Source organism: Piliocolobus tephrosceles, chromosome 4 (genome assembly GCF_002776525.5).
Source record: "Piliocolobus tephrosceles isolate RC106 chromosome 4, ASM277652v3, whole genome shotgun sequence".
Taxonomy (NCBI): Eukaryota; Metazoa; Chordata; class Mammalia; order Primates; family Cercopithecidae; genus Piliocolobus; species Piliocolobus tephrosceles.
This window is the reverse complement of record NC_045437.1, coordinates 157,062,500-157,081,301: the sequence shown is the minus strand read 5'-3', so window position 1 is coordinate 157,081,301 and position 18,802 is coordinate 157,062,500. Positions and strand designations below refer to the sequence as shown.

At 38.3% G+C, this 18,802-nt stretch overlaps 1 protein-coding gene across 1 annotated transcript in view; it reads right to left on the bottom strand.

Annotated features, from left to right (window-relative positions):
* The window catches only part of AFF4 (AF4/FMR2 family member 4), an 85,951-nt gene that overhangs the window by 23,357 nt on the left and 43,792 nt on the right, over positions 1-18,802 (bottom strand). The window contains exons 6-9 of the mRNA XM_023196271.3: positions 6,092-6,128; positions 4,175-4,220; positions 924-978; positions 449-486 (exon numbers count right to left, since the gene is read on the bottom strand). Coding sequence (XP_023052039.1) covers positions 449-486; positions 924-978; positions 4,175-4,220; positions 6,092-6,128 — 176 coding nt within the window. The remainder of the gene's footprint in view (positions 1-448; positions 487-923; positions 979-4,174; positions 4,221-6,091; positions 6,129-18,802) is intronic.

Genomic DNA, 18,802 nt, shown 5'->3' with positions numbered 1-18,802 from the left:
AGTAGAGACGGGGTTTCACCATATTGGTCAGGCGGTTCTCAAACTTCTGGCCTCAGGTGATCTGCCCACTTCGGCCTCCCAAAGTGCTGGGATTACAGGCGTGAGCCACCACGTCCAGCCACAACTTTCTTTAAAATGTTTACTATGTGTTACATTGCTGTAATTCTATGAATCCAGAACTTCACTGTAAATGAAATGAACAATTCTTTTTAAAAATTTCTGATGTGCTACTTAGGTATTAATACTCACCTTTTAAAAACAGTTTGAGGTATAATACACAAATCACTCACTTTTAAGTGTATAATTCAATGATTTTTAGTTAATTTACAGAGTTGTACAACCACTATCAAAACTGCTATTTACTTATAAGGCCACTTATTATATCCCTGCAATGTTATCAGGCTGACCCAACTCTTACCAATAAAACAGAAAAGAAAAGGATGCCCACCTTCCTGGTGTACTCCTCGGCATTGTCTTATCACAATCCTAAAATTAAAACGTAAGAAGAAATCTGTGAATGAATAACAGTATTCTATTTGCTTAGTGTGAATAATATCTGAACTCTTAACAGAAAAAACTGGCTTCTCTAATGTATGCAACAATGTTTAACACTTATACTGTTTTCACCTAAAGAGTAACTGAACTGCCAGAATAAGATCAAAAGCTTTGTTAATAGTTATTATTGTCAATAATCTACTGCTTCACGAGTATGTTTTGATCCATAATAAATGTTGAGGAAAACCCAATTTTTTAAAAAAATAAGAAAAAAATGGAGATTTAAATACAGAGAAGAAAACTATAACATTCCAGTGTCAGAAAGTTTATAAGAAGAAATTTAAGTAACAAATGCATTATTCAATTATCATTTTTATAAAATGCAAATATTATGTGAGACTGGCAAAATAATACAATAGTAGACACACCTGTTCCCCATCACTGTCTTCACTGCTGCTTAGTTTTAAGTCATCTTTTAACATACTAGAGGGAAAAGGCAGAAAGGATTATTATTTTTGGAACAGTTTACATGGTATGCCAGGGTACTAAATATCTACTAAAAATTCTAAGAAATAATCACTGTGGTAGCCACAGATTAACCAAAAAACAAAATACTAGTAAGTCTTATTCTATCTGGTTTGGTTCAAAATCTCAAAATTGAGAATGGAGGACTTTAACCATTCCATAAGCTCTATCCTTCCCATGAATAAAATATTCATCTTTTCTAATTAAACAAAATCTGCTTTCTATAAACTCTCATATTCAGTTCTGTAGTCTCTAACTTTTCCCCTAGGTGCACACACACATTCATTATTAAAAAATAACAAAGTCATACCCAACAATCCACTAGAGAGATATAACTCCTAAAAAGAAGGAAGATAAAATGAAAGCAACAAGCAATTCTTCCTTTGTCCCCCATGTTCCACAAAGAGAGGTTAGTATAACTGTTGACAACTGGGTAACTGTGAAAACCAGAACAGTTTCCTAAGCCAAAGTTCTAGTTCATAAATGTCTTGCTATGAAACAAAGCGCCCTCTGTAGAAATAAACATTTTGGGTAAAAGTCTCGGCTATATAGCAAAAATGACTATGTAAGTATGTATATGTATATGTATATGTGTGTGTGTGTGTGTGTGTGTGTGTGTGTGTGTGTGTGTGTGTGTATATATATTTTTTGAGACCAAGTCTTGCTCTGTCATGCAGGCTGGAGTGCAGTGGCACAATCTCAGCTCACTGTAAGCTCTGCCTCCTGGGTTCACGCCATTCTCCTGCCTCAGCCTCTGGAGTAGCTTGGACTACTGGTGCCCACCACCATGCCTGGCTAATTTTTTGTATTTTTATAGAGACAGGGTTTCACCGTGTTAGCCAGGATGGTCTCGATCTCCTGACCTCGTGATCCACCTGCCTCGGCCTCCCAAAGTGCTGGGATTACAGGCGTGAGTCACTGCGAATGGCCGACTATGTATATATTTTTAAAACTCCCAAATTCTGGCCGGGTGCAGTGGCTCACGCCTGTAATCCCACTACTTTGGGAGGCTGAGGTGGGCGAATCACCTGAGGTCATGAGTTTGAGACCAGCCAAGCCAACAGGGTGAAACCCTGTCTCTACTAAAAATACAAAAATTAGCCTGGCGTGGTGGTGGGCACCTGTAATCCCAGCTACCTGGGAGGCTGAGGTAGGAGGAGAATCACTTGAACCCAGGAGCTGGAGGTTGCAGGGAGCTGACATCCCATTGCTGCACTCTGCACTCTAGCCTAGGTGACAGAGTGAGACTCTGTCTCAAAAAAAACAACAACAAACAAACAAACAAAAACTCCCAAGTTCCACAATCTCCCTTCATCAAAATTCAAATCAATTTAAACACATACACACAAATACTATAAGCTGACAGTTTCTGGAATTTGTTTTTGAAAGCAAAATTAAAGATGTAAATTTTCTTTTAAAGTCATAAAATCAAAATCATTAAACTTAAAATTTTCTACATAACAGCCCATAAAACATTCCTTGTCTTTTTACATGGGAGGAAAAATTAATACAAAGTTTAGGGAGAACTACAACTAGAAAAATGTCTAATTTCTCATTACCAGTAATTCCATTACCTTTCTTAAAATTTCATGACAATCTCCAATCAGTGAGAAGGAAATCTTCTTTCACTCTAATAACTACTTGTACTTTTCCCCCTCAAAGTTTAACCTACATTTCTATATCTGACCCTAAGTTCAAAATATTACATATTAAATATCACCCTGAAATAAAGTAACCAGATGATTTTTAAGACTGGCCCAATTAAACAGAACAGGGAAAAAAGAGTTTTCTTTCAGACAGGGGCTTAGTGCATCTATCTCTATGACTGATTTTCCTCTAAGGAAATGTACTTACTCTGAATTCTCTTGGCCCTTATGATTTAACAATGGCAGCTCAATGAACTTGTTTACATGTCAATATGTCAAAGCTTTTACCAGACTGCTCAGAGCCCTGCACGAGTTTGTTCCCTCACAACCAAAGTAATAGGTATAGATATGGTAAGTACACTTCTGTTCTTTACATATAAATAAGTATGATGAATAGGAATATAATTTGAATTTTTCAGCAGTGAGGGGGGTGCTTCTTGTGTCCTTGTATTTTCATTCTTAGTTCTTTTATTCAGCTGAAGTGCTACCAGTCTAGGGTCATCACAGTACAGCTTGTGACTGTGGCATGGTAAGCTGACACTGTAGTCACTGCTTCTTTAGAATTTTGTTTTAATCACTGAGTTAACCTGTGGTCTCAGGAATTCAGGAGTTCATTCTTTAAGCTGGAATTTATTTTCGTCCAATACATTATCCTGTTACATTTTTATATATATTCCTGCTTCTACCAACAAAATAAAAATAAGAAAACTTAAAGACAGTACAAACTATGTATGTTACTTAATCTAGTGGTTAAATGAATGGCTTGGCTTAAAGAAGAATCCTGTGTTTATTTTATGACTTCTTTATTCAATATAAATTAGGAATATACACAGAAAAATATATACATACAACTCTCAGATGAGAAAAAACCATGATCTCAGAGCAGAGGTAGGCAAACTGTGGCCCACAAGCCAAATCCAACCTACCACATTGTTTTAAAGAGTGTGGCTGGAATACAGCCACACTTATGGTCTATAACTGCTTTCATACTACAAATGGCAGAGCTGAGCAGTCAAAACACAGACTATGTGGCTCTGAAAGCCTAAATATTTCACTATCTGACCCTTTACATAAAAATTTGCATGCTCATGCCTTAAAAGGTCAATATTTCTTTTATTTTTTAATTTTTCTGATACCGAGTCTCGCTCTGCGGCCCAGACTAGAGTGAAGTGGCACGATCTCGGCTCCCTACAACCTCCGCCTCCCAGGTTCAAGTAATTCTCCTGCCTCAGCCTTCCAAGTAGCTGGGATCACAGATGCTTGCCACCACGCCTGGCTAATTTTTTGTATTTTTAGTAGAGAAGGGGTTTCACCACGTTGGCCAGGGTGGTCTCGAACTCCTGACCTCACGTGATCTGCCTGCCTTGGCCTCCCAAAGTGCTGGGATTACAGGTGTGAGCCACCCTGCCCAGCCTCAATATTTCTAAATATTGTTCAAAATACCCAGATATTACAGGTAACTTTTAGCAAAAACGATACACATTAAACTCATTAAGCAATAAACTTACGATTTAGACTGGTGCCCATTTGAAGTTTTAGAAGGATTATATCTTTCTGGAACAAAAAGAATGAAGTGAGCAACTAAAGTATGGCTATTTAGATTGTAAAATGTCTATGTAAAATACCCTCAAATAAATGTAAATCAAACAATGAAATATAATTCTTCAACCACCAAACTGGTAACACCATCAAGCCCAATAATATGAGATACTGGTGACTACAGGGGAAATAAGCATGTGTACATGTTGCTGGTAGGACTGTAAACTCATACGACCTTCTTGAAGAGCAATCTGGTAATACCTTCTCAGTACTGTAAATATACTGCTAAGTGACTTAGTAATTCCAATGAAAGGAATTTACATTACAGGTATAATCTTGAGGAATACACAAACACATAAGCACACATTCGGGAATGTTTATTATAGCTGGTTTGTAATGGCAAAAACTGGGAAAAAAAAAAGTCCATCGATAGGGGACTAATGAAATAAATTATGGTATTTTCATACTATAACTAGAGTTTTATGCTGTTATAGAAATAGCTCTAAAACAAACAAAATCAAAAACACAAATAATGAGTAGAGGCAGCTTATGATCCCATTTGTGAACAGTTTTCAAAAAAGAGAATGGTAGAAAAGTAGAAGGATGAAGTATTCTTAAAAGAAGATGACTAGGGAAAACAAGCTGAGGAAAAAAAAGAAATAAAAAGAGAGAAAACGTAAATTTTCTGGCCTATAGTTAGCTATTTTCTGTATTTTAACATTTTCTGCATATTAACAATGTCAGATCCCTTTTTCCTGTAGCTACAGCCTTTAAGGTGGAACTAAGAAATTGATATACAAATAAAGAAAGCATAACATCAAAAGAGGTATTCTTCTAGTTTTATCTCTGCATTAAGATCACTGAAGATAAATTAAGGATCAAACAGTTCCACATTTTCATTTCCAAAATACCTTATGACTAGTATAAAATACCTTATGACTAGTATAAATCTATCTTAATTAAGAAGTTACTGCTCTTGGCAAAAAGAATACCTGTTTTGTTACAGAGGTATACGGTGAAGCCCAGACATTTGCAATGGTTCCCTCAATCTACACAACCACAATCTCTTGGGACCATATTTGAATGCCCTACGACTATCTTCCCCAGAAATTCTTCTGACAGGCCAAGAAAGTAAGGGTGAAGGTGAGGGTACAGCAGGCAGCAGACTTTCTACCCAGATCAGAAAACCAAGGAAGAATAAACAGGGACTGTACAAATATAACAAGAAAAGAGCCATGGTCAGCTAAATAAAATGACCCCTTCTTGTGTGGAGTTTTACCATCATGGAACCAAGTACTTTCATAAAGGAAGTTAAAAGAAAGAAGAATGACTCTTGAGTTTACGAGGTGCCCATTAAATTGTATTCATGAACTGTTAGTTCAAATGCTTAATAAAAGTAGTGTATTTTGATCTCCAATGACCTGCAGTTCCTGAATTTTTAAAGAATAACAATTTTTCAGCTCGATCCTCACTACTCATTAGATCATAAAAATTAGAATACGAGGTCATGGTGGCTCACACCAGTAATCCTAACACTTTGGGAGGCGAGGCAGCTGCATCACTTGAGCTCAGGAGTTCGAGACCAGCCTGGGCAACATAGTGAGACCCTATTCTACTAAAATTTAAAAAATCAGCCAGGCATAGTGGCATGTGCCCATAGTCCCAGCTACTCAGGAGGCTGAGGCAGGAAGATCACTTAAACCCTGGAGATCGAGGCTGCAGTGAGCTACAACCACACCACTACACTCCAGAAAAAAAAAGAAAAGAAAAATGAAAAAGGATATGACATGTAAAGGTATTACTAAAGTTATATATGGTGTGACCATGAAAATTGAATGTTCAATAAATAGCTTAATTTGAAAACCAAGAGGAAAAGAAATACTCACTTTGTTCTCCAGGGCCAAAATTGGACTGCTGAGATTCCTAAGAAAAAGGAACATAAAATTATACAAAGTGACACTAAAAAAGAAAGGTTAATTCTTGAAAAATGCTTAAATTACATAAAAACATTTCAAGTACTTGAAAAAGCACAGAAATAATGTAATGATCCTGTCTGATCAGCCTTGACAATTTTGTGATCAGTAATGGACTTTCCCAGAGACTAATACAAAAAGCATTAAGCCACCTAAATTCTTTATCATTCAATTCTTTCAGCAGCATCCATTGTAGTCATATCCCTATTTAGAGCCCTTTATAAAATAAGTAATTTTTGGCCGGGCGCAGTGGCTCAAGCCTGTAATCTCAGCACTTTGGGAGGCCGAGACGGGCAGATCACGAGGTCAGGAGATCAAGACCATCCTGGCTAACACGGTGAAACCTCGTCTCTACTAAAAAATACAAAAAACTAGCCGGGCCAGGTGGCGGGCGCCTGTAGTCCCAGCTACTCGGGAGGCTGAAGCAGGAGAATGGCGTAAACCCTGGAGGTGGAGCTTGCAGTGAGCTGAGATCTGGCCACTGCACTCGAGCCTGGGTGACAGAGCGAGATTCCGACTCAAAAAATAAATAAATAAATAATTTCAATTTAAAATTCTTAGTCTTAAGAAAACACTTCATTTAAAACTAAAGGTAATACTGAAGACAGTGTACTAAGTAAAAATAGCTGTATACGTTTATCCATTATAAGTATACCACTTTTTTGGGAGGCAGAAGCTGGTGGATCATGAGGTCAGGTGATTAAGACCATCCTGGCCAACATGGTGAAATCCCATCTCTATGAGAAATACAAAAATTAGCTGGGCATGGTGGCGTGCACCTGTAGTCCCAGCTACTGGGGAGGCTGAGGCAGAAGAATTGCTTGAACCCCGGGAGGCGGAGGTTGCAGTGAGCCGAGATCGCACCACTGCACTCCACCCTGGCAACAGCGCGAGACTCCATCTCAAAAAAAAAAAAAGTATACCACTTTTATGGACTAAAAAAACCCATATGGTTATTTCCATGTCATTTTAATCCCTCCTTCTCCCTGCTCCCAATATTTTATATACATTAGCAACATGAGGAAGAGATGGTCATTTACTTCCATGTAAGCCTTGTAACAGCATAGTGTCTGGCACTCAGGAAGTGCCAACAAAAATAAGCCAGAATGTCACCCTCAGTGAAATACGGCTTTCCAAACTCAATTTTCATGACCAGAACAGCTGTTCCATATATGCAAACTATGCATTTCTCAAAATTAAATCTGGGTACAAGACGTAGCACTAAAATTATACAAATATTCCTAAAAGCCTACTTAAAAATAAGCATACTCTTCCTTTAGTTACAGAACTGTCTGTGAAAGAACAATATAGTTTTGCTGTTAAAAAAACATTAAAAACCTATTTCTATACTCAACTGATTTTCCAAGAGGATGCCAAGACCATTATATGAGAAAGAACAGTCTTTTTAACAATGGTGCTGGGGGAACTGAATAGCCATGGGCAAAATAAAGCTGGGCCTTTATATTACATCATTTTAGAGAAACAAAAACAAACAAACAAAAAAACTCAAAATGGACCAAAGACCTATAAATGTAAAAGCTAGAGCTATAAAATCCTTAGAAAAAAACACAATGCCAACTCTAAATGACCTGGGATTTGGCAAGATAAACTGGACTTAATCAAAATTAAGAACTTCTGTGCTTCAAAGGCTGCTATCAAAAAAGTGAAAAGACAACTCACAGAATGGGAGAAAATATTTGCAAATGATGTATCTGATAGGGGGCTGGTATCCACAATATACTATAAAGAGCTCTTACAATTCAATAACAAGACAATCCAATTAAAAAACAGGAAAAGGGCCTGAATAAACATTTACCCAAGGAAGATATATAAACGGCCAATAAGCAGATGAAAAGATGTCTCACACCCGTCATCACGGAAATACAAATCAAACCTACAATGAGATACTACTTCTCACCCACTAGGATGACTAGAATCAAAAAGACAAATGTAACAAGTGTTGACAAGGATGTGGAGCAATCAGAACCCTGGTAAGAATGTGAAATGGTACAGCTGCTTTGGAAACATTCTGGCAGTTCCTCAAATAAGTTAACACAGAATTACCACATGACCCAGCCATTCCACTGTTAGTGATATAACCAAACAAAATGTAAACGTAAGTCCACACAAACATTTCTATGTAAGTGTTTATAGCAACATTATTCATAATAGCCAAAAAGTGGAAACAACTCAAATGTCCATCGGCTGATAAACATATAAACAAAATGTGATATATATCCATACACTGGAGTATTATTTGGACATAAAAAGGAATGAAGTACTGTTACATGCTACAACTTAGGTGAATCTTGAAAACATAATGTTAAGTGAAAGAATCTAGTCACAAAAGGCCATGCACTACGTTATTCTATTTATATAAAATGTTTAGAACAGGGAAATTACAGACATGGAGGAGATTAGTGGTTGCTTAAGGCTAGGAAGGAAGATAGAGGGAAAAAGGGATAACAGTTAAAGGGTACAGTTTCTTTTTGAGTTGATGATTTACAAACTCAAAACGACTGAACTCTACACTTGAAGTGGGTGAATTACATGGTAAGTGAATCACATCTCAGTGCTGCTGTTAAAAAACTGTAAATAGAGCAGTGGGCAAGAGGTCACTTTTGTGACTTTTGTTTAAAATGAAGATTCCAGGATGGGTGTGGTGGCTTACACATGTAATCCCAATACTTTGGGAGGCTAAGCAGTGAGGATCACTTGAGAGCAGGAGTTCAAGACCAGCCTGGGCAACATACCAAGATCCTATCTGTACAAATAATAAAAATAAAATAAAATGAAGATTTATTTACCCCCTTGAATTGTTTATTGTCTTATATTCATTTACTTGATAAATGTTATCAAGTTAATAGCCCCATATTCCAAATAATCTCTGATTTCTTTGTGTTATATCTGACAATAGTCAGCAGGTCCCCAAATACTACTGGATTCTGTCTCTTAAACACCCACCAAAGGCAAGACCGTCTGAACTGGAAAGACTTCAGGTCCTCATCTTTTTTACCTACAATGGCCTTCTAATGGATCTTCCTAGCTCTAGTCTCTTTCCTTTACTCAACTATAGCCTCCAATTTACCCTTCTATAGCCCAGGTCTTAGTATGCGTCATCACTGCTCTCCTATTTTTCGCAGAACCTCCGATGACTTTTTGTTTTTTCCTAGGGATGAAACCCAAACTCTCTGGCATCACACTTACTCATGTATCAAAGTACTGAGAAAACAATGATAAGCAAAAACTGACAAGGGCCCTGCCCCCAAGGAGCTTAACACCTATTTGAATGCCAATAATGACTACCTTTGCAAGCACTCACACAAATCCAAGTAAAATAGCAACTGTAATAAATACAATGAAGGGCAAACACACAGAATTATATTAAGAGTTTGTAATTGTGCATGCATGTGTACCTGTGTGTGTGTGTGCATGTGTGTGTGTGTGTGTGTATGATCTAGCCAGGAAGATGAGCAAAGGCTTCCCTGAGGAACTGCCATTCAGACTGAAATTTGAAGGATATATAGGAAATAAACTGGGAAAGGAAGAGATAGGCTAAGTGCTGTAGGGAGACAGAAAACATATGTAAAGTCCAGCTTAAAGGGAAGACCATGGCTGGTACAAGGAACTTAAAGGCAGCCCACAGAGAGGAAAAAGGAAAGGTGGAAGAGTGGTGGGACATGAGGCTGAAGGCCTAAAATGCTAGATCACACGGTTTACAGACCTTATAGACCATATTAAAGATCTGTGTGTGTGCAGCTTATTAAGTAGGAGAGTTACACAACTACATCTGCATATTGTGAAGACCATCTCACCTACTAAGTGGATAACAGCTTTAAGAAAGCTAGAATGGAGTTAAGGATATAAAATGAGGTTACTGGAGTAGTATCAGTAGGAGGTAACTACATCTTAAAACTTTGTCTTCAAGCTTTTTTTGTAATCATATACTCCATTACTAAGAAATTTTTCCATTTGTATCTTCAAAATATGTATAGAATATGCATTACTACTTAACATATGTATAAATACTGTAATTTTAAAGGCAAAACAAAAATTAAATACCATTTTTAGAGTAATTTTTAAATTATATTTATGAAAGACAATAAAACCTTTCTTATACACAAAAATATAATGCTTCAAAGGTATGACACTAAGACGGACTTATTTTTGATATCTGGTTTCATTAGATGCCACAAAAATATAGTTATACTCATGGAAGAAATACTATGTTTATTAAATCACAGTAACAAAATTTCAGCCCTATACATTAATTAAGTAAAGGATTCTATTGAATTAGATTTCCATGTTCCCTGGTGTAAATCATTTAGGAAAATAAATTAGAAGGTGGCATTTTAATCTTTTTAGCAAATAGGTTCAAACCACTGAATAGAAATTTTTTCAGCTCTTTCAAGTTTGCACATTAGAACTGTGGTTTTTGGTAACAAAAAACTAAAAATACATAAACAACGACAATATTATTTTTTAAGTGTTATTTTCCTAGCTCGTGTGTGTGTTGTGTATATATATATACACACAACACACACACTTGTATATATATTTATACACTACACACACACACACACACACACACACACACATATATATATATACATTTTTTTTTTGGAGACAGAATCTAGTTCTGTCACCCAGGCTGGAGTGCAGTGGCGTGATTTGGGCTCACTGCCACCTCCAGCTCCCAGATTTAAGCGATTCTCCTGCCTCAGCCTCCCAGGTAGCTGGGATTACAGGCACCCACCACCAAGCCCAGTTAATTTTTTTATTTTTAGTAGAGACGGGGGGGGGTTTCACTGTGTTGGCCAGGCCGGTCTCGAACTCCTGACCTTGTGATCCACCCATCTTGGCCTCCCAAAGTGCTGGGATTATAAGCGTGAGCCACCGTGCCCAGCCACTCAAGCATATTTTTTAGGGAAGTAGTTACTTCATTCATTGTTAAAACATCTTTTTTTTTTTTTTTTTGAGACGGAGTTTCATACTCCTATAGGATGTTTCATACTTGTTGCCCAGGCTAGAGTGCAATGGTGTGATCTCTGCTCACTACAAACTCCGTCTCTTGGGCGCAAGTGATTCTCCAGCCTCAGCCTCCTAAGTAGCTGGGATTATAGGTGCATGTCACCACACCCAGCTAATTTTTGTATTTTTAGTAGAGATGGGGTTTCACCATGGTGGCCAGGCTGGTCTTGAACTCCTGATCTCAGGTGATCTAGCCGCCTCAGCCTCCCAAAGTGCTGGGATTACAGGTGTAAGCCACCACGCTCGGCCATCATCTTTACTCTGAAGAGAGAGGGGGGTTTAATTATTTTTTAAAAAATACATTATGAAAAGACACATATAGCATATTTGGTGGTGGTATGCATGTGCGTGCGTGTATGTGTGTGTGTCTGTGTGTGAGAGAGATAAAAAGAAAGAGGTGTCTAACTCATTTTTAAGTGGGATAACTGATATAACGAAACAACTTCTATGTTAGTGTAAAAACTATTCAGATTCATTCCTCATTTCATTACAGAATATATTGTACAGAGCATGATTCTATAACCGAGTTGAAGATATTCCACAGTTCCAGACATTTCTGGCTTCAACATCATTGTTCCAACACTGCAACTGTGCATAAACTGCACTTGTACCATTAGTCTTGCCTTGTCCTGGGTCCCTTTTTATAATTCCTGTTAAAGCAGCCACTGTATCAACAGTGGCATGTGGAAGGGCAAGGAAAAGAGGGAAGGAGACAGGGAGGAGATGATGATAAGATAAAGATTTGTGAAGAACCTAGGTAAAGAGGTTCTAAGTAAAGAACAGAACACAAAGAGAAGACAACGTATGTCTAAGTGTGATGCACACAACTACACATCCAATTAAACACTAATAAATAATTCCTATTGCTTTCTTTTGTATTATTGCTTTCTACAAGCAAATGTTTGGTATAGGCAAAACGCATTTCTTGTTTCACACTTCCTTACAGCATCCAGCAAAATACCAGGGAAAAATAGCAAATATGAATCAATATTTAGTAAGTTTTGTTCTAAACCAAAGGAATGACTGAGGAATCACAAGGAACAGAGGGATTGAATTGTTTTTGTTTTTAAATGGGACCAATTCAAGGAGAGAGACAAATACACTAAACCAGCTCCCCAATATGATCCTAAACTTAGCACCATTTGCCACCTGTGAGGTGCTCTTTCAGACTCATCAATGGTGTGAAGTGCTTTCTGATGTGTTCCTTATCTTCCCACATCTTGCTAACACTCCTCTACTTCTCCTTTAAACTCTAATTGGTGTCACCTCCTGTAGGATGCTAAACCCAAATTCCCTAGATATAACAACTTTCTCCCTTCTCTGTCCTCTCATTGAACTTGGTACATATAACTAGTGCACATGGAGAGTAAGTACCTATTAAAGTATCACACAGAGCTTTTAGCTATATTACACATGAAGTTCCACCAACTTAAATTCAGAGAATGAGATAAGCTATCGGTAAGAAGCAACCCACCTTAGCGACAATCAGTCAGTAGCTGAGGTGTCTCACAAACACCAAAATCTAAACACTGTTACTTGAGTATATATATCCAAATTCAGTTAACAAACATTCATTGAACAGCTACTTTGTGCCAGAACTATTCAAAGCATTGGCACAGCATTTTCCTATGTTCTTTAAATACCCATCTTAGAGCAAGAACATTTAAATTATACAGTGTTCTATCTCCAGTGTCAGGAACACTGCTGGAGGTTGTTCCAAACATGGTGTGAATAAGTGCAAAGGCAATCAAAATCTTTAATATTCTCCAAACTATCACTGGAAAATCTCCCAAGCTATCCCCAACTATACCCATATTCTCTGCTTCCCTCTGGTGCCAATGAAGTAGTGGTGCTCTATTCTAAAGCTACTCTCCTCTACGTGGGCACTGAATCTTAACTGCTCTTGTGAAGATTTCCTAAGGTCACCTCCTCTCTTTCCCATGGATCATTTGTTTTTCCCTTTCTACTAAACTATCAGCATTATAAAAATAACAAAATATCTTCATCTTATAAAAACACTCCCCTGACATACCAAGACCATACAGTTCTTGGTACCACATTCTCTGTTCCTTTTTACAGTAAATGCTTCAAAAGACACTTACTCTGATATCTTTTGAGGCTAGTACAACTAGTCTTTTACCCTCATCTTTCTACTAAAACTCTTTGTCATTAATAAAGAACAAATTGTCAAAGCTCATGCCAGGAACATAGAAGTTAATAAGTATGTTTAATTAATAAATATATAAGCATTATCAAATTTTTATAAAAACATGTCTAACATAAAAATATATATTAAATGTGTAATAGCAGATTAGACATCGCAGAACACAGATTAGTGAACCTAAAGACACAGCAATACAAACCATTCAAAATGGAGCAATACAATATAAGATCCCCCCCCCCAAAAAAAAAAGAAAAAAGAAAGAAAGAACAGAACATTAGTGAACTCTGGGACAACTTTAAGGGGCCTAATATACATGTAATTGGAGTCCTTGAAGAAGACGAGAAAAGGGGAGAAGAGGGTAAAAAAAAAATTGAGTAAGTTTCTCAAATTTGATGGAAACTATAAGTCCAAAGTTTCAAGAAGCTGAACAAACCCCAAGCACGAGAAAGATAAAGAGAACTACAGCAGAACATATCATAACTGAACAGATTAAAAGCATGATTAAAAAAAAAAAAATTTAAAAGCAGCCAAAAAAAAAAAAAGGACATTTTACATATAAACAAAGAAAAGAATGACAACAATGTACATATCAGAAACAACGCAAGCTGGCAGACAGTGGCGGCAAGGTCCTCAAAAACACTTTAAAAAATAAAAAAGGAAAGGCAAAATAAAGATTTTTTCAAAGTGCTAAAAGAAATATTCAAGTCCTCCAGATAATAGTAAAATGGGCCAGCTGCAGTGGATCACGCCTGTAATCCCAGCACTTTGGGAGGTGGAGGTGGGTGGATCACCTGAGGTCAGGAGTTCCAGATTGTCTCTACTAAAAATACAAAAAAACAAAAACAGAAACAAAAAAACTTAGCCGGGTGTGGTGGCAGGCACTTGTAATCCCAGCTATTCCGGAGGCTGAGGCAGGAGAATTGCTTGAATCAGGGAGGTGGAGATTGCAGTGAGCCAAGACTACACCACTGCACTCCAGTCTGGGTGACAGAGCACGACTCTGTCTCAAAAAAAAGTAAAGATAACAAACTGTGTGTTTATTTATTTAGAGACAGGGTCTCACTGCCACCCAGACTGGAGTGCAGTAGAGTGATGATCGCTCACTGAAGCCAAGACTTCTGGGGCTCAAGCTATTTTTCCACCTCAGCCTCCTGAGCAGCTGGGACCACAGGTATGTATCACCACACTCAGATAATTTTTTCATTTTTTGTAGAGACAGGGTCTCACTATGTTGCCAAGGCTGGTCTCAAACTCCTGGACTCAAGTGATCCTCCTTCCTCGGACTCCCAAAGTGCTAGGATTATAGGTATGAACCTTTGCACCCAGTCTAAAAGATAATAGATTGTTTAAATACAAATAGTAACAATATTGTGCCATTTATACTTTATGTGGAAGTAAAACGTAAACAACAATAATACAGATTCTATGAGGGGAGAAATGCAAGTATAATGACAACAGGGTCTTATACAGTAGAAAAAGATGGTATAAAATCACTTGAAGATAGATTGACACATATACACACACACACAAAAAAAGGCCTGATGAGACAAACAGAAATCAAAAAGCAAGATAGTAGATTTAAGCCCAACTGTATCAATAATCACATTAAATGTAAGTGGTCTGAACACCCTAAAGAGCAGAGTGTCAGATTATATTTAAAAAGCATAACAAAATCATATACTACCTACAAGAACTGCATTTTAAATATAAGAACGTAAACAGGTTAAAAGCAAAAGGCTGGAAAAAAGTATACCATGCTAACATTAAATAAAAGAAAGTTGGAGCTGGTCCTATTAATATCAAAGTAAATTTTACATAAAGAATATTATCAGGTTTAAAAGGGGTTGTTTCATAGTAACAAAGGCTCAACTCCTTAAGAGGTAACAATCCTAAGTGTTCATGCACCTAAAAACAGAGTTTGAGAAAGCATGAAGAAACAAAGCAAGACCATATATACAAATCCAAAATTAAAGTTGGAGTCTACTCTCAATAATAGATCATTGATAGAATAAAATTAAAATGAGTAAGGATATAGAAGATTAGTATAAAATTATAAGCCAACTTGACCTAACAGGATACTCCAGAGACAGGGTCTTTCTCTGTCACCCAGGCTGGAGTACAGTGGCATGATCATGGCTCACTGTAGCCTTGACCTCTTGAGCTCAGGTAATCCTCCCGTTTCAGCCTTCTGAGTAGCTGGGACTACAGATGCCCACCACCGTGTGCGGTTGATTTTTACATTTTCGGTAGAGATGAGGTCTGGCTATTGCCCGGGCTGGTCTCAAACTTCTGGCCTCCAGGGATCCTCCCACCTCAGCTTTCCAAAGTGTTGGGATTACAAGCATGTGCCACCACACTGGCTGGAATACACATTCTTTTCAAGTGTACACAAAACATTAGCAAAAAAAGACAATAATCTGGGACATGAAATAAGTCTCAATCTCATACAATGTATGCTTCATGACCACAATGGAATTAAATCACAAATCAATAACAGAAAATATGCAGAAAATCTCCAAATATTTGGGAACCAACACAATTAGAAATAATCCAAAAAACAAGAAATCAGGACGGGCATGGAGGCCCATGCCTGTAATCCCAGCACTTTGGGAGGCCGAGATGGGCAGATCACTTCAGGTCAGGAGTTCAAGACCAGTCTAGCTAACATGGTGAAACCTTGTCTCTACTAAAAACACAAAAATTAGCCAGGCATGGTGGCACACGGCTATAATCCCAGCCCCTAGGGAGGTTGAGGCAGGAGAATCACTTGAATCCAGAAGGCGGAGGTTGCAGTAAGCTGAGATTGCTCCCACTGCACTCCAGCCTAGAGGACAAGAGCAAAATTCCGTCTGGAAAAAAAGAAAGAAAGAAAGAAATCAAAAGGTGTGTTTTTTTGTTTCTTTTTGGAGATGAAGTCTTGCTCTGTTGCCCAGGTCAGAGCACAATGGCTCGACCTCAGCTCGCTGCAACCTCCACCACCAAGGTTCAAGCGATTCTCATGCCTCAGCCTCCCGAGCAGCTGAAATTACGGGTGTGCGCCCTACCATACCCAGCTAACTTTTGTACTTTTAGTAGAGACAGGGATCTGCCATGTTGGTCAGGCCGGTCTCAAATTTCTGACCTCAGGTGATCTGCTTGCCTGAGCCTCCCAAAGTGCTGGAATTAAGTGGCATGAGCCACTGCACCCGGCCCTCAAAAGGTATTTTGAACTGAATAAAAATGGGTATGGTGGTTCACACCCGTATTCCCAGCACTTTGGGAGGACAAGACTCCAACCTGAAATTAAAAAAAAAAAAAAACTACATCAAACTTTGTGACATGCAGACAAAGTATTAGAGGGATGTTTTTACAATAAAATCCTGTATTAGAAAATAAGGGCTGGAGGCAGCGGCTCATGCCTGTAATCCCAGCACTTTGGGATGCCGAAGTGGGTGGATCACTTGAGGCCAGGAGTTTGAGACCAGCCTGACCAACATGGTGAAACCCAGTCTCTACTAAAAATACAAGAATTAGTCAGGCATGGTAGTGTATGTTTGTAATCCCAGCTACTTGGGAGGCTGAGGCAGGAGAATCCTTTGAACCCGGGAGGTGGAGGTTATAATGAGCCGAGATCACACCACTGCATTCCAGCCTAAGCAACAGAGCGAGATTCCATCTAAAAATAAATAAATAAATAAAATAAGAAAATAAGAAAAATCTCAATTATATGACCTTAGCTTCCACCTCAAGAAATCTGTTAAAAAGACGAGCAGGCTGGGCACAGGGGCTCATGCCTGTAATCCCAGCATTTTGGGAGGCTGAGGCAGGCAGATCATGAGGTCAGGAGTTCGAGACCAGCCTGACCAACATGGAGAAACCCCATCTCTACTAAAAATACAAAAATTAGCCAGGCACAGTGGCATGTGCCTATAATCCCAGCTACTCAGGAGACTGAGGCAGGAGAATCGTTTGAACCCGGGAGGTGGAAGGTTGCAGTGAGCCAAGATCACACCACTGCACTCCAGCCTGGGTGACAGAGCAAGACTCCGTCTCAAAAGAAAAAACAAGAAGAGGAAGAACAAATTAAACCATAAAAAAGCAGAAAAGTAAAAGATCAGGGTGGAAATCAAAGCATTAAAAAACAAAAACAACAGAGAAAGAAAAAGCAGCTCTCAAGAAAACTGACCATCTCTAGCCACGGCACTCAAGAAAAAGACAAGAAAACAAATTACCACAATAGGTAATAAGATAAGTGCTATCATAATAAAATATGTTAAATGTGTAAGGGAATATTATAAAAAATTTACAGCAATTTGTTAACTTTGGTAATTCATAGATAAAATGGACAAATTCCTTGAAAGATATAAACAACCAAAGATCATTCAAGGAGAAATAGGTAACATGAGTAGCTCTACAGCTACTAAAGAAGTCTAATTTTTGCTTAAAAACCATCTTACAAAGAAAGCTTATATCCAGAGGTAAATTCTAACAAACACTTAAAGAAAAAAATACCATTTCTGGCTGGGCACAATGGCTCATGCCTGTAATCCCAGCACTTTGGGAGGCCGAGGCAGGCGGATCACGAGGTCAGGAGATGGAGACCATTCTGGCTAACACAGTGAAAGCCCGTCTCTACTAAAAATACAAAAAATTAGCCAGGTGTAGTGGCGCATACCTTTAGTCCCAGCTACTCAAGAGGCTGAGGCAGGAGAATGGCATGAACCCGGGAAGCAGAGCTTGCAATGAGTCAAGATCGTGCCACTGCACTCCAGCCTGGGTGACAGAGCAAGACTCTGTCTCAAAAAAATAAAGAAAGAAAGAAAAAATACCATTTCTATGCACACTATTCCAGAAAATGGAAGGGGAAGCAATTATTTCCCAATCTATTCTATAAGGCCATCATTACTCAGATACCAAAACAAGGCAAGGATATGAAACCATCCTCACAGGGTTAAACAGAATTCTGGACAAAAATACAATTATAATTAAGCATTAATTATACTGCACTTTGACTCACTTGTTTTTTTGTTTGTTTTTTGTTTTTTTTGAGATGGAGTCTCGCTCTGTCACCCAGGCTGGAGTGCAGTGGTACAATCTCGGATCACTGCAACCTCCATCTCCTGGGTTCAAGCGATTCTCCTGCCTCAGCCTCCTGGGTAGCTGGGAACTACAGGCACCTACCACCAAACTCAGCTAATTTTTCTATTTTTTGTAGAGACAGGGTTTCACCATATTGGCCAGGCTGGTCTTGAACTCCTGACCTTGTGATCCCCCCACCTCAGCTTCCCAGAGTGCTGGGATTACAGACGTGAGCCACCACACCTGGCTGACTCACTTCTTTGTAACAGAAAGTCACTAACACTAGATACTGACCATTGGCATCCCCACTGTTCCTAGAGATAGAATTTCTGACATTAGAAACCTAAAGCTTTTGTTTTTTTTTTTTTTTT